Raw genomic sequence first — 22,947 nt, forward strand, 5'->3', positions numbered from 1 at the left:
CAATTTGACATATATCAATGCGGGTCGGGATAGGAGACATGTTATGTGTTTTTTGTTCGGCCACCTCTGTAATCAAGTGCAGCCAACAACGACGCTCGCAAATGCAGCCTTTAGGTTGGGATCGGGAGTAAACAGTGTGATTTCACAGTGACAAAGGATTTAACCTTCAGTCTCTGGTATTGCTGCGCTTTATTACCAGTTGATTTTAAGTCGTCCCCGAATTGTACCCCTACCCCCCACCCCCTCCCTCCCACCGTCACCAACCCCCATCTCTACACTATTATTTCAATTGTTATTTTAACTTCAGGCGCTGGATTAAAGTTCAAAAATGTTGCTAATCTAAAGCAGGTCATTTAAAATATCGTTTATATCGTTTGTGGTAAAGTCAGCGGGATATGAAGGCTGGCTTCACACGCATCGTGTTTGCTAAGAGGCCATCTCAGAGGATTCCTTATTCTTGCTTTTTTTTTAGTACAAACAACTGCTTGGAATTATCAGGGTCGTGCAGAAAATCTATAAAAACCTGAAGGCGTTTTATCCAAAAAAAAGAAAATTTTCGCTTTTGCAGTCCCACTGTGCCCATGATACGTATGATCATGGGAGCATACAAAGATTTAATGGGAGGGAAATAACAATTGTCATCTATACCAGAGTCTCATATATAAAAGCTCAAGCTGCTGTACACCAATGCTAACTAGCAGCGCGTTTATGTGTTGAAGGCTGGATATTTATCTGATGCTCTTGGTAAATATTACATTGCTCAATACATTGGTGCCATATTTAGATCATTTTATTGATATGTTTTTGGAAAGGCTTAAACGTTTATAACCCAGTTTCCCAGTAAAACTGTAATGCAGATAGTGAATTGGTTTCTGCAGTTTCTAAAGACACTGCAGTCCTTTCTGAACTTTATGGGTAGGCATGGTTCGAAGGCCGTATGGGTCCTGTATCCATTTTAAAAAACGCTCTGGGAAATAATTGAAGCACCAAGGATTTGCGGGAAAAAGTTTCTTCCCCAGTTTCTAAGGTGGTGGTAACTGCTAATTACGAAATTGTTAACCGTTAAGAAATATGCTTAACTCTTCTAAGAAGGAGGTAGGGGCAGATGAAGTGGCTTGAACATCAGTGACATGGCTAGACAAAACATAAATATAAGAAATAGCTACAGAAACTGCCTAAATCCGGCTGTTATACAATATTTTTTGTGGCGTTTAAAGCGTTCCCTTTACAAAAGAAAGAATAACGAAGACAATTTTCTTTCCGCCAAGCTGTATCGATTGTGGCTATAGAAAGATTTCTCCATTTCTCCTTCAACGCGCCAGCAATAAACAAACGTCTTGAGAAATTGCATCAAATGAGGTAAATGATATGTTGTCCAACCAGTGATAAAAGAGCGAACGTAGAAAGCAGTAGAGTGAGTGGTAGTTCTCTAGTAAATAAGTGATTTCAAAGCCTGAGCAGAGCAGGCTGACTGCACTCATAGTTCGGGCTCGTTCTTAGCCTAGATCGTGAACTTAGGCTGAAAGCCAGACAGAATGCTTATTTCACTCTGTTACCTGAAATAAAGCTCAGAGGGAAATGTTCATATATTCACCTCTTGCCGCACTGAGTGAGATTACTTGTAAGTATTTACCTCTGATTTGCATTAGCAAAATCTATGCAACACTTTGTGAAGTCTCAAAAAGACGCTTCACCCTTCAAGTGTACCGGCCATTGTATGAGCGCAGTAAATTCTTTTCAGTCTAACAACTAGAGCAAATATTTGCCATTCGCGTACTCTGATTTAACATATATCGTCTTTTTCTTAAAATATATATAATTCTCTTTGATTCGCCAAGATTTCGGGAGAGGTCGAAGAGAGATAATTGCTTTGTGCCTCAGAAATAAATCTGAAAACAATGGCGCCCTTTAACTGGCTATGTATTAAACGGTTTTATAGTCAGGCATCTGAGACCCCTGTGCAGTTTGTCTATCAGAATGTGTTTAAAAATAGATTCCTTTTAAAGGATACACTTTATGTAAACGTATAAATTATATGGATAAGAAAACACCGAAGACTTACAAACCCACGGCAATAGCTTTTCCCTTCTTTACACATGATTTTTAAAACATTGAATAAATTAAAACAGAAACACTATCCTGCACTTTTTTTAAAAAAACGATACCCAACGGGAACTTTATACAGACTTTGAAATCAAAACAAAACCTAAAAGATACAGACCGCTGTCAAGAACGTTAAAAAAAAGTCAAGAGCAAGTCCCTGTTAAATTCACTTAAAGCTTACTTCTTATTAAATCTACAATCCCAGCTAATTTGTTTAATTGCCGCCAAAGCACTCCACTGCAGAAAGTGCGTTAGGGGAACTTACCGTCCAGAGTAAAAAAAATGTTAAAACAGAAAGAACCAAAGAACACAAATTAAACAATCTTTTTGCATTTGCATTTCAGTGTAAAAGAAACGGGGAATAGAGACAGAAAACCAAAAATAAAACAGTTTGAATAAAATGTAGCGGAACAACAGAAACCGACCCATGACTGTTCAACGAGATGATATGATAACAATACAATATTACTGCCCCAGTAAAAAAACTTGTTTGCTTAAATAGACTTCAATGAAGATGGCTTGAGTAATATATAGATATAGTTCATTAGTGTTTTTGAAGCCTTATTTTAGTTCAGCTACTTTATGTTCTTCATAATTATCTGCTAGGAGTCACTTTAACAAATGAAAACTCAAAGAGCGATTGAATTATATGATTTGAAATGAATCAACCGACTTTGAACATGGACAATGCATAACATTTCACAAGGTAAAAGTTCTAACTTTGAAATTGAAGGTTTACATTCGCAGTGAAAATTATAGTCGTTTACACATTTTATATCTCAGCAACAGCTCTGTCGATCAAGGTGGTTCAATTAAAAACGCTCCTAACAATTCAAAGAAAGTGTTCTGATGAAAATAGGGTGGGGGAACTGTGTTGTCAGAGTTTAAAATCTATTATCTAGACTGAATAGAGTGAATTGCTTCCTGTGCAGTATTGTGAATGACACGTTGATACCGCTTTCTTAAAAAAAACGACAAATCTTACAATAACTCAGACGTTAATTTCCCTTCAGAGATTACAGGTGTAAATGTTCAAATTATGCAGCAACCACGCATGCAAAACACAAGAACATAAACACAGAAAAGCGCCAACACTCTCATATACACACTTCCATGCCGCGTTATAGTTAAAGAGAATTTGATTGGATTTTGTTGAAATACAGAGACGGGTTTCACTTATTTGAAAACGTAGGTTTATGTTAATTTGTATAATTTACAATCAGACCCACGAATTCTGATTTTATTTGGCATCATTGTAAATAAATGAGTACATAGTTTTTTTTCCGCTGACAGAATTGTTCACTGGCTTTATTCCAAAAAAGCGGCAATTCAGTCGCTTAGGCCACGGTGAAGGTGACGCAGCGGGGGTTCGGTCACAAACCAAAAGAATGCCGATATTATGCACCACGTCGAAAATAAAGTCTCGGTGTAAAATATACAATTCCAGCAAACTTCTCACATTAATCTATATAGAACTACACTGATTGGAACGTTATCATTCAATAGTTTGATACCACAAAACAAAGATATTTTTGTGGTATAAATGATCAATTTAAAGTCGTTCAATAACGTAACGGAATGACAAATGTCTTAGAGAAAATTGCGGTGTTACGTTTTTGAATATGAAGTGCACACATGCTATATCTGTTTAATGTACAGCTTCAATGTTCCAGAATAAAGTAAACGTTAATTTTCACTATTATATCTCCTTCTTTCAAACAAAGAACCTACTGTAACCAGTGTTACTACATTGTGCAATCGACGGCTGTAGAAACAAAGCTGTCTTGTAGCAAAGCGTTTTAAGTACATTATTACCCTGCTTGTGAGATCGGAGTTCAGTAACTACACAGCAGAAGCTAGTAAGCAAGGTAAAGTGCGTTGGGAGTTAACTGTAAAATTCAGTTGAATTTGAATGGTTAAAAACGCAGCTAGATGCACAAAATGAACAACTGTTACAGTGTTTTCTTTCTCGGACAGAAGAAATTAGCTAATCTTAAAAAAAATCGACGAACGTGCAATTAAACTCCGGAATGTCTAGACGGTTCTATTTTCCGAACAGTTAAATTAAAGCTCACAGCAGCAGGTCGGGGCTAATGTTTGTTCTTTAGTTCCTCTTACTGTTTCTTACTCATCTCTCACTGTTCCAAAATGTTGGCAGTCTCACGTGGAAAATCTTCACTGTTTCTACGGCTTAATTGGGGATTTATTCAGTTATATATTAATTAACCCCTCAACTATTTAATCGACGGTTTAATACTTCCATACACTTGAAAGGTTGCCTCAGTAATTGCAAAACATGAAACGCCTTTTGGAGCACCAAATCTCAAGTCCCCAACAAGACCAAAGAAGGATTGCTGAAAATGTTTCTTTTTTAAATATATAGCCTTTACCAAATAGGATACCGCAGACCTTTTGTATCTATTGCGACAGTAAACACAAAGATAATAACTGCCCTTAGAAATAAAACCCTATTTTTAGTTGTTTTGACTAGGTTCTGATCACAAAAATCACTTAGTTCTGTAATACCAGAATATAATTTTTGCAGCAAAACCCCCCCAGAATGAATCACTGGCGTGCTGTTGTGCAAGTGCTAATGCTGGACCCAGAGGGCGCTGTGGCCAAAAGTTGCCTCAGCTTCTGACTCTGATGCATTAAATATTGAAGTTGTACTGATTTTTAATGGGAATGTACTTCATGACATGATCGAACACCAGAAAACATTTTATTAAAATAGTAAGTACGCGATAATTGGAAGTTGTATTTTGTCCTATGGTCCAAAACAAATGGATAAATTGAGAGGGAGAAAATGATATTGCAAATATACACTCGGGCTTGTAAACTAAATAATTTGCAATTTAACCAAACCAAACGATTGGATTAAGACTATACTCTTTCCTAGGTAGGCATAGTCACGTTAAACTTGCACATATATACACGCACGCACACAGTGGACAAAATTATATTATACACGAATTTCCTACCGAATCCATATACCACAAGAATTTGACACAGTAATAGTTGTCGCAAATAGTATGTGCATTTTTTAGCTAAGCCGTTTATTAGAGGGAATCGTTACTGACAGCAATAATGAACAAGACAAATTTGATCTGTTTTCCCGCAGGTAAAACTTAAGATCAACAAGTATAATGTTCACATGAAATTTGCTTCAAAATGTCACGTAAATCGTGCCTAGTTTAGGTAAGAATTTCGGAACTGAAATTAAGCTTTTTTAAATGTGATATTTAAGTTTTGTTAAATGTTATCCATCCAATTGAGTTCCTGGAAGTTAATTTTTATGTTTAATGCCTTTGTTAATTAGCTGTCTATATTAAAAAAACATAAAATATTTGACTGGCAAAAATATGTAGACAAATACTCTGTAAATCTAGATCGCATTCATTTCTGCTTTAACCGTTTAACATTGTGTAGTGCGGGAATTAGAAATAATCTGATGTCCTTTGAATTAAAAGAAAACATAAAATTACAACAGTGTACAATGTTTCTTTGAAATTTAAAAGTTAACTTTTAACTGAAAAGAAACAACAGTGCCCGGCTAAGGCGTATAAATGACAAAGCTCCAATTAGTAAATCAGGCAAGTTACACGAATCGGTTCAAGTATTCGCTTTCAATCAATATTTACGAAACAGATAAAACTGCGAAGATGGATTATTTCACCAAGTAAACAGTTGAATATTTTTAAAGGAGAAAAATCCTTCCTTTGTATAAATGGGAAAACCACAAGACGAGGCAGCATACAAGGTGCAGAAATGTGCTCCATCTTGAACTTAAAATCCAAGATCAACGGCAGAGCACATTTGAACTTTGAGGTTTTGAATAACACATACAGTCATTTAGCGATTAGAATTCTAAAAATATAAAATGTCCCGGTGGTTGATAAATAAATCTAATTTAATTTCGCAGATCAAATTATGAGAACAAATCTGTTGGTATTTTATGAAAGTGTTATATTTTTACTTTATGAAAGAGAAATTGTACAACATCATGCAACAACAGAAAAAGTAACATTAAAAAAAGATGACGTAAAAGTATAATTCCAGAATTAAAGCTTTCTTCCCTAACCAGCAAACCTGACAATATGCATTGTATGTTGTTACTGTTGTGAAATATTTTACCGTAAGTATTTTACTTAAACAGCAAGCTTACAGTATTGTCTATCCTACTTTCAAAATTCAATTCAAGTCTGCTATGAAATGAAAAGCGTGCACTTCTCCTTTCCCAGAGGTTTCTCGGACGAAATAAAATCAATTGCAGAAGGAACTTTCAGCCCTCCCATCTTTAATTCTTACATTAACTGTAACATAAAATCTGTGATATTTCGTTGATAGTGGTGTAATACCATTTATCAATCTGGTTGAACAATCTGTAAACTATTATATGGATTTTGGTCGAATAAAACGTCCATGTTGTATCTACATGGAGTCTAATCACCTACCTTTGTTAGCAAAAACGGTTATTTTGGAGCTTTTATGGGACGTTCCGAGCCTATTGGATTTAATTTATCTCTCGAAATTCTCCAGCATTCAATTCGGATTCAAGAAACGAACATATATTTTTTGGAACTCGTGCTTTGAAATAGCGATGGTCAAAGTATTTCTCCTTATAGATTTTTGCTGCCCTACAGCGGCTTTGACATTGATCTAAATGGCGCCACCATGTGGACTGAATACCCTGTTGAAATAATTCATTGTCACTGCTCCCTGGCGTGGCAGCACAAAACCTCAAACGAACGCAAAAAGATACCTAGAATGTCAGAACAGCTAAACTCGAATTATTTGATTGCGTTCGCTCGCATTTGGAATTCTAAATATATTGAGGATTCTTGGAAATATGCGGAGAGCCACATTAAAACAGGCTTTATGATTGTCCTGCTGTTAGTAACCACAGCAACCGAGACCATTTCTTGTCATTTGCCTTGAATGCAACAGCCCCCTAATCCGGTACAACGCTGGTCTCAACTCCCTCTTCCGTACAGCTAAAAGCTACACTCATATCTTTAATCACAGCAAGTATCATTCATTATTAAAACAACCTCGCACGCAACATTAAACTTCCATGATGCCAGATCATAACTCGCTCGGAGCTCTGCCAGTCATCTTGATCAATCTCTTACAATTTGTATCGGGTTCCCGACACCTCCGGCGGGAGTCTAACCAGTGTATGGAAGCTTCAGGGCTGGTTATCCCTTCACCCCCACTTCCCCCACCCCCCTCCCCAAGGTTAGAGGTGACGTCCATGGCGCAACAGAAGTTCAAAGCCAGGAAACAAGCAGGAAAACAGAATGCAAACCGGCATTAAAAATATTATGATACAAATGAAAGGTATTGTAATCATTTCTAAAGCAGGTCCCGACAAATCCAATCAAACGCAGTGGAATGCTTGCCAATCGGAGAGCTTAAATTCGCAATATTTTCCAAATTACAGTCAATTTTTCTTCTTACAAAAACTAAGGTTAAATTCACACGAATTCTGGCAGCTCAACCGATTTTGTGAAGTTGTGTGCCCTACCGTTCAATTCTACCAAGAGAAAATTAACTGAAGTTGCATTGTCCAAAATTTGATTTGAATTTCTAGGCTTCCAGAAAATAAACTAAAGAAAACCATACCAATGTATGTAGGATGATGTGGAATGTTCTCCAACTTTAATGATTGTTTATTACGTACATGAAACGCACAATAATACAACACTTTGCAGGTGGTTTCGTTTTCGGCTTGAACACCCGGCAAAGTTCAAGAAGCCTACATTGAACCTCCTCAAGAAAAAGCAACTACTTTCTCCACCTTGAATCCTACTGTGCGCTCTCTGAACGTGTACATGCAAATCTTACACCTTTTTTTAGTCAAATCGATAAATATAAATTATATACAAATGTTAAGCAAATGTTGGTATCACATTTAAACAGCATTTGTTTAAGACTTTCCCTTAAAAGAATTTGTATTTCTTTTTAAAATCTAAATGTTTAATGTAAAAAAAAGCACCACTATGTGCGGTGCATATTCCAGCCTTTTAATACATTTCAGTGTTTTGCAAATTAAACTAAAATTACCAAACAAAAAGATAAAGGCAAGTACTCGGACGGCTGTTATCTGTCGTTTTATGTGAAAATACAAGAAAATCACCAACTTTAATGGGGATAATGACACAGACCACAACGAAACATTTAAATTAAATTGGTATAATAAACAAAACATTGTAAAGGCTGGTATATGTTATTAGGTAACGGGTAGGCGATATTTGTACAATACGGCCTATAGATATATCGGCCTATAAAAAGCTTATACGGTGAAATACACGAAATGTTACCATTGTGCAATAAAACACGTATGTGTTTAATGAAAATAATTTTCTGTCTTTGGTTCACACGGATAAAGATGGCTTCAACATTGTAATTACTGCAGACTTGTCATCTTTTGGAGGAATCCGTGAAATTCATAGATGCATGAGCAGCAGCTTTTAAACCCTATTCCTATTTAAAACTGTCAATACACATTCATATTGTACCAAAAGAGCGATATATTTACAATACTTTGTGCTCAAGTATGCCATCATGGGTAGTATCTCTTCTGTTTGAAAAGTTAAAAGTAAAAACTACATTTGCAAATTACGACGCACAATATGTCAAGTACAAATAAACACCCACGGATTGCTTCAGCAAGCATAAAAGAGCCTGTTTTGAAAAATCTTATTATTCCAAGCAATGCTTTAAACGGCAAAGTGTTTATATATAGAGCCCCACAACTAAAAAGTTACAGAACTTTACATTCTAAACAGAATTTAATTACACTTGCCTATTTTGGTGGCGAATATGAATTTGACACAAAAACGCCTTCAATTCCCATCAGCAGCCATCTTTTGATTATGAATTCCAGATTGGATATTTACATGCATGCTCTCCATTTGGGGTAGTTGCGGGGCGGGGGGGGGGGGGGGGGGTGGGGAGCGGGAATTATTCACCGTTATTTATTTTTTAAAAAACACGGATTTATTGTAGAGATGTAGGTTTTAATCTACCTTTCATATTGACAAGTTTCAGTATCCTAAGCAGTGATGAACAGGCATTGTTTAGAGAATTATCGCGCTAATATTCCGCCTTACGGAAGGTTCAGTTACAAAAGAACGAGGCTCGTTGCTACTTATTGTAACTGAAGATATAAAATATATATCCAATAGCTGTGATTGACAGTGAGAGCCACTGAAAGCTTCCTAATCTAAAGCATGCGCATATTTTATTACTTTGTTTTTATATTGCAGCTGGTCCACAACAGTAAACTCTTTCTCTTAGGGCTCCAATACACAGGTCCGTATTCGTATAGAAGCTGCATTCTTCTTCGGATTAAAACAAATCTGTTTCGCTGAACTAAATCCAAGCATTCACCTTAGCATCTCAACGGTAATCTCTTCAGACACCTTTTGTACAAAGCATATAGATAACACAAGTGAGAATATAATAGTGTGTGTGAAATCAACGATGAGCATTAATTCCAGTTACTTTTTAAAGTTGAAACTCGACGTCTCAATTAAGTTTGCAAAGTTGTCCGGCCTGTCAGAACTGTACTAAAGTGTCTGCTCCCAAACTCGAACTTGAGTTTTACCTCTGCATTCTGCCCTGGCCGCATTCGTCGTAAAAGGAGAAGTTAGGAAGGAGAGAGACATGCCTCTTTGTAATCTCAGTCTAATCTCAGAGCAATGGATTCGTAGTGTAATATTGAAGGCGGTCCCTGTTTAACTTCTTTTCCTTCATCCTCCTGTTCTGAAACCAGATTTTAACTTGCCGATCGGTTAAGTTGAGCATCCGGGAAAGTTGCAGCCGCTTCTCTTTGTTGATATAGACACTGAAAAAAAATTCTCTCTCCAGTTCCCTTATCTGGTACTTGGTGTAGGGACACCGCTTTTTGCGTGTACGTTGGCCACCTGTAACAGGTAAACAGTGCGTTAAAACTTTGATAGTTGTAAGTGAAAGGAACCACATCTTTCCATGTGTTAATATCTGCTTTGCTGTGAACACATTCACCAGAAAAAATCTCTCCATGGCTCCTGATTTTCATACAACGATCTTTTTTCAGCAGTACCCAAAGTACAAAATTGCTCGTTAAAGCATAACGCGTTTTTCTTTCATATTTTGAATGGTCCTTGGAACAAAAGATGGCTGCCCCGCTCTGCATTGATTCTAATGGTTGTGGAATTCTCAAGTTGAAGCTGTAGTACTCCCATTCCAACGATATACTTGAAAGTTACAAATGAGCTTCCCGTAACCAGGGACTAGCTACAACTTTTAGAAGAGAAATGTTTTTGAAAGATGAACCCTTCCTTTATGAGTGCATTAACGACAGAGAATGGATGAAATGAAAGCTGCACAAAGTTTTCTTTTATCTGAGGTGTTAAAATAGAAAGGGGCTGGAGAATGGGACACTTGAGCTATCTTTTTAAAAGATGCTGAGAAGCTCGAATTAGTTTCGTTAGGGGAGGGGGCTTAATTCTATAGTCATTCCGCATTGTAAAACTCCACATGGAGCAGTTTCAGAAGATTGCAGCGTTAAGACTGCGCCGATCGAACGTTCAGCTATAAAACGCGATTATTAAATAAAATACGGTCACCCCGTCCTGAAATAAGTTTTTATGATGGAAACCTCCATGCTAGAGGTATTGCAGTATTTATATAGTTGTTAAAAATGTCATTTTGCCACATTATGTTTCAAAGCGGTTACTTATGGAACTGAATACAACCTATAAATAGAGTTTTTGTGTCAACACGTGTGTTTTATAGAATTGCTGAGCTGTATTAATACACGCAAAGATCACAAGCAGGCAAAAGCAATTTTTCATAAACTTACACCTACTAATTTAAATGATCAAATTTTTAACCCCAAACTCACTTTTTGAGGTGCCAGTGAAAGTATTTTAATGCAGCGATTGGCTGGAGTTATTTCACGGCCAATTTCAGAGCTGAACACGTGATCATGTCATTTATATAAAAAAAGTTTTGTTGGGAAATCTACAGGCCATCCATAAACCCCCTTATATGCTTATAAAACAGCACATAAAATTTTTAACAGCAGCGCGCGAGATCGCAAAACTTTCTCTCACAAGTGGGCACTGACTCTACCTACTGGAGTTGCTGCCTTTTTCCTCATTGTTGCCGGAAGAAGACTCCGGGCTGCTGCTCCCGGGACTCGTCTCTTTCTCCACGGACACCCTCGAAGTCTCCGAACTTGAAGTTGCCGCGGACGGCACTTTATCTGGGCTCTTCTCCCCGCAGTACTCCGACTGTTGATTCTCACTGGAACCGTAGGCAGTCTCGAAAAACTGATCAAATCCTTGCGGCAGGACACCGTTCCTACCCACCGGGTTGTAGAAGCTGGAAGACGCATTGGAGCTGGGGTGGTAAACGCTCGCGCTATTTTTCATTAACATCTCGCCCATGGTGCTGGCAGGCAGACATTCTCTGTGCATCAGCTCCTCTGCGGAATAGCAATGGGGTAGATTGCCCCTGTGATGCCACTTATTGGAAGGATCGATGGCATAGTCTCTGAAGGTAACTTCTCGCACAGGTTGAACCTGGGGGATATTGGACGAGTAAGAGTATGTCATGGGGCGAGAAGCCGGTGTTTGGGGTAAAAAAGAAGGCAGGCTGGAGAAATCCGGACCCGAGACATAATAGGTACAGCTAGGCAAATAAAGATTAGAGCCACAAGAAACCCGCTCATCAAAATCCATCATCGCTTGCTTGGGGTCCCCTAGCGCAAGAATAGCTTGCATTCGCACAGCTAAACATGGTCCTTAGATGCTGCTGCCTCTTTGAAGCTGATCCGCGGAGTAAAAATTTGGAAACGTAAGCTGACGTGGAAATGTATCTCCATACATCGCAGGGACAAGCCAGTCATGTGACCAGATGCCTGGAGAAATTGACATGCATCACTTTGGATTCCCCCCTCGCACCAGGAGCGCAAAGCTCTTCATATCTGAGCTCTGCACATTTCTAAAGAGGGAAAGGAAAGCTCGAATAATACTGTGAAAGTATTCAACCTTCACACCAGAGACGCATTTGGCACATTTACTTCACGTCGCTCTAACAAGCTGACTTGAAGGGAGGATGGAAATAACAGTTAATGATTTCCGCAGTGGAAATATATCAAAAACAGTTTATTTTCTAGAAAGAGCTGGTTTCGACCTGTCTCATACATATTTGTTCTGCTGGAATATTGCGGGAATATTCGGCATTTTTATTGGCAAATAATAATTATCTTTGCTTTCTCTTTTTTGCCATTTTAATAAAAGAAAACTGTGTATCATACCTATTTCGCCTGCACAGAATTTGTAAAATTGCTGATGAATATTAAGCAAGACTCTACTAAAAAAATCCTTACCGAACTATATAACGGTGAGAGTGCAATCTTTAAATGGCTAAAACATATTTTATGTAAAATGATCTCCCTATCTTCGCTAAAAAGAACATGAGAGCACACAATGATCTATAGACCCCACAGAGACTTGGGGAGGCAAAGTTAGACCGTCCACAAGTTCGACATGGACGTAGGTTTGTTTATATTTTTGTGAGTGTATCCAAATTGATATTAGATTATTTATCCTATAAAAATTGAATCCGTAGAAATTTGCCGAATGTGAGAGGTGAAGAAGAGTTTTTTTCCTAAGATTGTTATTTTGCCTCTGTTTTATGGACAAGCGGGCATGGTCACGTTCAACTCCACAATCCTCGCCCTATCAGCAAAATTATATCAATCAGTTATCCGCTTCGCTGGATTTCGAGAAATATTAGCGTAAAAAATGCAATGCGCAGCCCAATTTCACATTTCAGACAGAATTTTTGTGAATATATTAATCAAGAGAGAACACTTGCCGTCATGGGAAACGTTTAGGATGAAACACACAAACGCGAACAAAAGCGGATAAAAAGAATGCTGTTTTATTTGACATTGGCCGTGGCTACATTTTTTCCATATTTCCATAAAATGTTACCTAGGACAACCGAATAAACAACAGGCTGAGTTTTAGTGCAAATTGAGATGTTTTTAATAGTTTTAGTTTAGCGAGAGTTATATTCATTAAAGAATGTCTAATAAAATGCATTTTATTTCGGTACACTACCTCCGTGTAAGAATTTCAATGATTTAACTACATGAGAGTTTGAAAATCATGGGATGAATTCTGGTGTTGTTGAAAAGAATGGGACTGTAGAAAAGAGTTGAAGTTAAACTTTGCCTTAGATTTTGTCACATATTAGCTTTTTGCTGTTCCAAAAACAACTGCGCAGTGCCAAAACAAACAGGTTTTTCTGAGGAAAAGGACCTTTGCCATCAACATTTGCCAGAAAGACCTTCTATTTAAATTAAATTCCATGCACTAAAAAAAACTCTGTACTAGAAACCGTGTTAGTAGCAAGTTGACAATTTCATCTTGTTTTTCTAATCGCTTCGTTATGATAAATGCACACCAATGATATGAAAAGTCTGCAAAATACCTGTGTCTTGTTAATTTCTAGCCTGCTGTAACTGGATAATTCCATCGCTTTAAAAGTAAGACATATAACATAATAATTTTAGATACTGAAAACGTCGAGATTATTAATATAAATATTTTAGAATAAGGCGTTGTAATATTCAATATAAAGACTATTGATGAAGTTCAACCACTGTTTATTACACTTACCTTTACGATTTACTTCACAACACTAAAAAAATGTCAAGTCTTGATGGAAAATAAAGTTATTTGTATTAAACAGAATTATACAGGGAAGCCATGATATGCTAATGGCTGCAAATTTGAATGTTTAAAAATAAGATATAAATCATATAATGTACAATGATTTAAAAACTGAATAGGATTGACTCGTAATCGGGTATATTTAGTAATCCACGTATTCAAAATTACTTAAGTGCGACATAGAATTTAAAGGTTTTACGCTTTATGAACAGAAAGGAAATCCGATAAGACAGTGGCACCATCTGTCGTTGCATGAATGGGCAAATTCCGGCACATGTACAGCGTTCTTTATAATATAATTAAATACAGAACGTCTATGAGAACCGAAAGCGGTTTAGTTTGACCTGCGGTTTTAACAGCAGCTTTGACAACCAGCTTCACTAGATCCCCGGAATAGACATTATAGCTAAAGACGCCACCTACATGGAATCCCTGACATTCCCAGCTAACGTGAGCAATCAGGCGTCCCCAAAAAGAGACAAGGACGCGGCTTTGTCTGATAAAAGTCGGGCTGAGTATTAGAAGAGTAAGTTTTTAACTGTACATTGCGCGTCTTTACTATGTGATCAAAATCTAGTGTATTGTCCCTTTTCTTTCTCTACAAAAGGGGTGGATTCTCCGTAAATACGTGGCTGTGTGTTTTAGCGCAGTTTGCCTATGTTGCTTCCAAGAAAATAACAGAGGGAACGTTGCAGCTATTTAATAATCTTCCGAACGAAAAGGGAAGCTGGCGATTGTGTTTCCGATTAAATAAAAGCCGAAAAATGCGCCAAGATCTATTCACTACCTTATTCGCTTCGCCATTTTCAATCCATCTGTATTTCCCAATTATCACACTTCTATTGAAGTATCGCTCTTTTACAATGACTTTCAATTACAGATTCTAGATCAAATTGACTCATGTCGTCATTTTTAGTCTTTAGTCGTATAGTCATTTCCAAGAATGTAGTCATGCAAAGCTAAAGAGATGCTTCTAAAAATTAAATATACCTACCTCGTTGATGTCATATCAGACATACACTGCACGCATTATGTTGATATTCGATGTGAATAAAATGTAATGTAAATACAGAAGTTTAAGGAGATCAGTGAATTATTGCGGCGCAAGCCATTTTCCTGCAGGAGACCAACTCAACGGGAGGGCTGAGACCCGGATGAAGCTGAATTTCTTCACACTGATGTGCACTTCGAAGCTTCATCGCAGATATAATAAGAAACGAAATCGGATTTAAAACTCTATTGTCAAAGTTCGAAAATAAAAACAAGCACCAAAATAAGATTGTGGTAAGGCAAAGTCTTCGCTTGAGTTATTTGACGGCTTTGCAGTTTAAGTGCGCACAGCCTGCTTAACATTGAACTTCAACTTTGGAAAATGCTGCACAAGTATAAGAAATATACTTTTTAAAGATGAGAGTTATATTATGTGAAATTAAATTTAAGTCATAATGACAATGGTTTAAATCAAATGTTCATCTAGAAAAAAGATAAACATTTGGTCGAGTCCTGTCGATATTTGGAAAGTCGTTCGTGTCATTAGTTGTAATATAATTTCATTCTAAAATATTACTATCTACGGGATAAAAATTGATAACTATATTTTCGGCCAGTACACTTTTATTGTTACCCTAAAGCTAATCAATACGGCTTGAAAACGGCGAGCCATGTTTCCTTTACAGATTTTGCAGGCAATTGTATTCGCATTAGTTCTTTCAGTTCTTCCCACGAATTACATTGCACGTTAGTTGTCACTGTGCAAATGAAGTCACATATGTCTTAATTGCCTTCAACCGCAAAAAGCACTTTACTACACTACGCCCCAAACTAATTTTCTAACGTGGAATGGTTTAACTCATTACTCATTATCAATTTCTTTCTAGACGAGAAAATATTGTAAATGAGAAGTGAAAGTAAAGATTTCCTGATCCAGCCTCCTACACATAATATGAAATATTCAACTGGAGCTATTGTTAGACAGTAGCTGCTTCCTTTGAACAGAATCCTTTCACATTATTGTAAGACACTTATTCATTCCAAAATTAGCTGACTTTGAAATTGGCACATTCATATTATTTCGCAGCAATACTATCCCACATTTTAAGTCAATGGTGTGAAATGAAATAAATTGAAAAATAAAATTATTTCTTGGTGGTGGGGTGGGGGGCGGTGGCGAGGGTCTACAATGACTTTGTTTTACTCTGATTACCAAAAAAATCATGACTCTCAAAATCTAAACTGCAAATTATTGGCCTCATAAGAGTGCGTCTCTTTTAACGAAAGTCCACGTTGTTTTTATGTGTGTCGTTCCTTTGCCGCCTTGTTCAGTAACACTGGCAATGACAAGACAACGGTTCCTGTCGGCCATTTTTATGCCGAGTGTCTCGGAAATATTGCAGAAAGTTAATTCAACAAAAAGTACTTCAAGAAACGAGAACTTTATTAAATGAAGGATGCCATGAATTGATAAAGAACATCTTCTAAGATTTTAAAAAAAACCCAAGTAATAATAGGCCCCCGCCTCCAAGTGGATTAGTCTTGAAGATGAAAACTAAGCCAGAGTTGTATCCTATTATTCCATTGTTACTTTTTTTTTTGCTGAGCCACAGTAGATTTATTAAAATAATAGTGAAATAAGAGATTATAAATAGACCATTGTGGCCTACAAATAAGAAAAATGAATATTTTAATCTTGTTTACTAATATTATTCTTGCGCCCTATGAAAACCAGGGTAGCACAGTAATATCCACGCAGGGATTGGCAATGAAACCTGAAAGTAACGCAGTTTGTAAATTATAACTGAGGATTTCACACTTTGGAGTCTCTTACGAAGGCGTTTTTTTCTTCTCCGAAATCATGCACTGTTCTATGAGCGTATGCGTGTATCTGTAGTATGTGCAGTTCGGAATGTATCATTTTTTATGATAGACATGTAGCACTTTAAATTCCGCTTTCTTTCTCACCTCTGCATATTTTCTCAATAAAATCATTGAAACTCTTTCGCGCGCATTTTATTATAATGCTTTATACAATTACTTCGATATATTCTACAATCTCGAGCCCAAATATGTTAAGCTGCCCAATAAGTCACACAAAAAAACGCTTCGCCGGTGGTTTTCCAACACTGCATCGCAAAATAAATGAGACGTTAATTAATATTGAAACTTCCCTTTTGAATAATTTAGGCATAATCGTCATAATATCGGTGTTATATTTACAAATACACATGAACAATGTTTCACTTCCCAGCATTGATTTAATTGCGTGCGAGTTTATTTTGAACCAAACATTCATTATCACTTTTATATGAAATGCCAATTTGAAGAGGAATGGGGAGTTCATGTCATGCTTTTGAACTTGGCGTGCATGATAATAAAAAAAATGGAGCAATGCCATTTGCTGTCGCAGCAACTTTTCAGGTCTGGGTTTAGTACTTCAATGATGGGATTTAAAAAACATAAAAATAAAAAGGTTAAGCAAACCCATTAATAGTTCAATGGTAATTTTCGACAGTGTTTCCTTTCACGAAAACATACAATAAAGAAATATTGTATGTTAGCTGGCGCCTCGTCTAATGCAATATTAAAGTCGGGCCAAGTAGTCATGCAGATTGAAATAGCTAGAAGGGACGCAGTTTCACTTGAACTGGCCGGATTTGAACTTGAAAGATCCTTACTTTGAACTTGGCTAGAGGAACACAGCTCGGAATTTCTGAATTTTCTTCATTAAAAGGCGCTCCACTCACCTCCACTTGTAGCAAAAACTGGAACATGAGCATATGAACTATTTTCTTGCACTTGTCGGATGGATTCTTCCAGCTTTCTAATCCTCAATCTTTCAATAAATAGCGGGTACTGCAAAATGCACAGATGCGGTGAGTTCGGAGCATTTCCTGAATCCTTTTATCTATCCAGTGCCCAGTTGGTGTGCCCATATGAACACAGAAGCTGTTGACTTCTAACTGCACCGAATCTTTGGCAGGTTAGCATATTCCAAGCCAGGGGTGATGCAGTTGTCTCCCAGACGAACCTTCAGGACCCACACACGTCGCATGTGCGCTCACTAAACTTACAATGTGACAAAATGACTTTCAACTGAAAGAACATATGGAAGAACATTGAAATATCGAAGTCGTGTGAAATGTCAACAACAAGACTGACCGCGATTGTGTGTACCAAAGAGACGGAGTAAACTATGTTTTAATGAAAGCTCCAATTAATGAATTGCATGCGCATTCACTTTGATGCTTTATTAATGAGTTATGTAAATTACTTTGGATGACAGTGGCTCTGAATGCGGTTATGTATATTTCTGATTGTAGGTCTTAAATTCTTCGAGTTCAATGGAAAAAGTTCATATCGCAATATGCCGCTTCATTGTTTTAAGAGTAAGTTTTCACACCATTGTGAACGAATTTACCATTAGAACTTTTATCTGTTTACATCCGTCCATGTCGAGATACAAGGCTTAAATTGTACTGCTAATTCATTAACTATTTGAAACCACCCGTATTAACAAAGGAGTGAGGACCATATTACATTACGAATACAGATACATCAATAACACCTCAGAATAATAAATGTAGTTGTACAAATCTTCGAAGTTGATTATACTGAAGAACATTTCGGCCTGTATTATTTCGGTAAACCATTAAACAACAACACTGCACGAATGGAGGATTGAGCTATATGACCATGCAACAACATAATTCACAGCGCTTCAAAAATTAATAACCGGTCGCAGAAATTACATCTACTCTAATAAAGATTTAAAAATCTTATATTTTTGCGTTTCGTGATACAGAATCATTACTTTAATCTCAGACTTGCATTTGGAGATGCAAAACCAATAATATAATGGGCTGTAATGATTTATTTTATGTCCAACATAGAATATTCCTTAAATGAAACAGTTGGACTTGGAATTTTAAGGAAGTCTTGCATTATATATCATGTAAAATGTATTACGGTACATTAAAGGATATTTTTGGATTTGTGAATTTAGAGTATTAAGTGGAACTATACCGACATAATTGCATAGTTAACTAGAATATACTTAAGAGCGTTTGTAAATACTCAATTTTATTTGTTTCATCTATATCAACATTTTTTTTAAATCCGCAAAATGAAATATACTTCCCTGCGAAATGCACTAAAATCTATTAGATAGTACTTTAGTCACCCCGCATGTCAGTTTGTAAGCGGGACACTAGTTGGTCAAATATAAGTGAAATACTACACACCCAAAATGTCCTGCGACATAAACTGCCCCAGACGTTATTAGCTTAAAATCTTATATATATATATACATGTGTGTGTGTGTGTGTGTGTATGTATGTATGTGTCTAGATACACACAGATATATGTATATATATATAGCAACATGAAATAACCCCGTTTATTATATATAATACATAAACATGGAAGATGCCAGTTTATTATATGTCTATAGCAAATAAACAGGTATATTGCATATTGATATGCATCCATTGATAGGCACACACAGTACTAATAACCGCAAATATTATGCTTTGGCACGTCGTCTGTAAATTCAATATTTGAGGTTGGATAAATGGCCTTGTTTGTGCACTATATATTTTCATTTTTTAAAAGTTCAATTCCGGTTTTATGCAATATATTGGACACATAAACGACTAAACTAGGTCTCCAATGCCACAAGTGCTCATATATATTTAATTTTTAAAGGATTCCATTTTTCGATCCATGTTGTCGGCAATGTAACCTAGTATACGCTATTATTGTACTGTATTCTAAATGAAAGTAAAGCAACGAGTCAATTATGAGTGTACATCCAGGCAGATCTGATTTAACTAGAACCAGTTATATTACAACAATATGGCTCCAGTTTATTTTTCATTTATAAAAACAAGTTCGACGCGGCTCAATAGTATTTGGTTACAAATTATAAAGTAAGTTCAACAATTGTATAGTCAGTCTGGCGAAATTTTATTTTAAATACTTATCGGTAGCCTTTTCAAAAATATGTATATACTGTTCATTGGGGGCGGGAGTTGGGTGGTGGGATGGGGACGGAGGACAGCGGGGGGGGGGGGGGGGGGGTGAGGGGGGTGTGGGGGGGGGGTGCGGTTGGTGGTGGGATAGTATTAAACATCCACTGCAAGCAGTCCGTGGTTCTTCCTTGAATTCATTTTAGGCACTTTTGACGAAATATTCTTTTGTAATGATGCACACTAAACATTAGATTCACATTTTATGGTTCTTATTATTGAGAATATTAGGTAATGGATAAATTTACTGTATGGTACGACATTAGTAAAAAACACAAAAAAATAAAGCGCATTTTGTAGTGCACATATTCAGTATCTCATACAATGAATGATGTACGGCCTTGGAATTGATAGTGTGGCAGCAGCCGCGTGAAAAGAAACAAAATAAATCAAATAAACTGCTTTTAACAAGATAAATAAACACATCGACTGCAAATAGAACAGTCGCTCCAAGTTAATCTAATTTGGATATAGACACAATGATGCAAATATTTGTATATTTTAAAAAAAAGTAGAGATAAGACTAGCAAAATGAAATTCAAAACTACATTGAAGACATATCCAGATCTTAATACGCCTTCGGTTCTCGACAATGGCTTCTTCGGGTTTTTTTCTAATGCTCATAGAACGATAGACGATGTTATATAGATGATACAGAGCATAAAATCCTTAAAGTTCGATTAGTAATGCTTTGTTTCGTGTATTTCTCACGAAATGTTAAGTCTTTTGTGGCATTCTAAAGTAAAATGGGCGAGCTTCTCCGTGAGGACTGCACAGGAGACCGTTCCTGAGGCTATTTGGCAACACAAATTCAATGATCCAAAATGCATTATCGTTTTTACAATAAACCAGGTTAATCGCTCGTGATCGCCACTGTAACTCATAAAAGTTACATTTATTTACTGTAAATAGAGATTCACAGTTCAGGATTAATCCATTGGCGCAGAACGATTGGAAGAATTGAAAGCTAAATAATTATGTTCTGGAATGTCAGTTGCAACTGATTGCATTTTCTGCTTTGCGGTGCTTTTATAACAAAGATCACATTGACAATATGATTAATTTTACTTCAACCTTTATCTTGCAATGAAAGAATAACAAGAACCACCTCAATAATCAGAAATGTGCCATTGACTGTTCGATAGCTACGTTGAGCCTTTTACCTTTAGCACATTTTACTTAAAGCCCAAGAACGACAAAAAAAGGCCGAAAAAAGGTTTTGCACTTGATTAATTCTTTGGGAAACATTGATAATTGTCAGTTCCATCTGTAAAATGATCTGTTTTGTTCGCACCAATCAACAATGGTTACCCATAACTAATAAAACATTAAGTAGCTATTTCTTCCTCATCAGCGTAAATAGAAATCTTGTGATATATCTAAACTCAGTGCATCTAGAAAACAACTATAAGCGGATTATTAGACAAGCCTTGATCAGAGAGAATGCGGGTGGTTGGTTCTCTTCAAGTATTTTCCAACAAATATTGAGTTGGATTTTACAAGAGGATGCTGTGATTGGTTCGAATGAGTCATGTGATGAATGCAGAATTTTATAATCCCACAACATTTTGGCAAATCAGCTTTCATTTTCCTATAGGCAACTGTTGGATGCGGCTTAGCTTGTATTAAGAAATGACACAAGCGGAGATAAATGAATTATTTTAGCTTGGGCATTACACATTTAACATTGATCGGAATTAAATGTAACAAAAATCCATTGTTCATGTAAGCAAGCCTGCTCAGCTTAGTCGCAACTAATAATGGTAAAGGGTGCATTTCTATAATGTCCACTTTAAAAATAAAAAACAGTTTGCATGTCTATGGAATTCCTCTGTAATTCGGTATTTTTAAATGAAAATTTGAGGTGAAAAGCTACAATTTTTAGTTGATGCAAAGGTAAAAATGCAGATAAAAGTGTGTTTCTACTTTCTATAGAAAAAAAAGCTTATGGAATTTCACATATTATCCACAAGTTCGATTTGAAATGAATGTGGAGTGCATACTTAATAATTTTATCAGCACAATTCTTAAAATCTCGTATTATTTGTAACTAAATTATATAACACCACTGAAAAAAAACAGCTAAGCGATTGCTTTAGTTTTGTGAAATTACATGTTAAAATATACAACTACTTAATCAGACACGGTGTACAGGAGTATGAAAGTGAATTGATAAACGTGGCCAACAGATTAGCAGAAGCAGATGGAAAGAGATCCAGATAAAGACAGATAGAGTGATCCAAGGGTGAATGTGGACAGACACGTTGTAGACTGATCACCATCATTAAAATAAAACTATGCATTTCACAAATGTGCTAGCGATCAAGTTTAGCTGATCCGTTTGGTTACTCTTTCGTTAGTTATTTTACAGCGGCTGAAATTTAAACTACCCGTGAGAAATAATTTACAAAACGCGTTACCATAGCCTTTTCCTTGATTCTATACCTTCGCGCTTGTGATTCTAGTACAATACCAAAAGCTTGGTAATTGTTTTTGGAGGTTTTATTGTTTATAATAGTGAATCATTCCTGGCGAGTCTTTGAAATTCGAACCCTTTAAATAATTTCTCTGAGCGTTTCCACAATTTAAACGATGCATAATTAGTTGTTAGTATTACTGACCTACATCTGACGGTCCTAGTTCATCCTCTGCTCGTTTACTGTTGAAACAATTACGTTTGGTTGCTCGTTTGCTCGAAGCCCGTTTAAATGAATATCCGCAGATTAACAGTAGATGGCGCAATTGCTCTACCTTTACACTTCATGACTATTCATGAGCAGTTAATAGTCAAGGTCAAAGACTATCAGTTTTCGTCAAGGTCAAGGTTTAAGCCCCCCCCCCCCCCCCCCACCCCCCCCCACCCCACCACCACCCCACTCCTAACGCCCTGCCTCCATATTAAAACCAAAGGCAGACCGTATATTCCCAATCAGAATATGGACAAAATATATTGCTTTTAAACTTTCAGCATATTTTAATACACGCGTAGGGATCCACTTCCAAAAAGCGTTTCTATCATGATAATCGTGATGCTTTTCCTGGTAGTCATGTTTTCGATTTGAAGCAGTAGGGAATATTCATGG

General features: G+C 36.7%; 1 protein-coding gene and 1 long non-coding RNA gene across 7 annotated transcripts in view; one reads left to right on the plus strand and one right to left on the minus strand.

Annotated features, from left to right (window-relative positions):
• Window positions 1-1,446: 1,446 nt before the first annotated feature.
• The window catches only part of LOC137384800 (uncharacterized), a 28,171-nt gene continuing 6,670 nt past the window's right edge, over window positions 1,447-22,947 (plus strand). Inside the window, exons 1-5 of one of the 6 annotated variants that reach the window (XR_010977659.1) lie at window positions 1,447-1,621; window positions 2,710-2,809; window positions 5,225-5,301; window positions 9,375-9,513; window positions 14,449-15,096. This is a non-coding gene — a long non-coding RNA (uncharacterized lncRNA). Of the gene's footprint in view, window positions 1,622-2,709; window positions 2,810-5,224; window positions 6,449-7,817; window positions 8,428-9,374; window positions 9,514-14,448; window positions 15,097-22,947 lie in introns of those variants that run through there. The other 5 variants (XR_010977660.1, XR_010977662.1, XR_010977661.1 and 2 more) reach the window with 5 other exon arrangements.
• On the minus strand, window positions 9,347-11,879 carry hoxa11b (homeobox A11b). Its single transcript, XM_068059211.1, has 2 exons — window positions 11,231-11,879; window positions 9,347-10,034 (listed from the first exon to the last, which is right to left on the minus strand). The coding sequence occupies exons 1-2, from the start codon at window positions 11,877-11,879 to the stop codon at window positions 9,802-9,804; spliced, it is 882 nt and encodes a 293-aa protein (XP_067915312.1). The 3' UTR covers window positions 9,347-9,801.

This window comes from Heterodontus francisci, chromosome 2 (assembly GCF_036365525.1).
Source record: "Heterodontus francisci isolate sHetFra1 chromosome 2, sHetFra1.hap1, whole genome shotgun sequence".
Lineage (NCBI taxonomy): Eukaryota > Metazoa > Chordata > Chondrichthyes > Heterodontiformes > Heterodontidae > Heterodontus > Heterodontus francisci.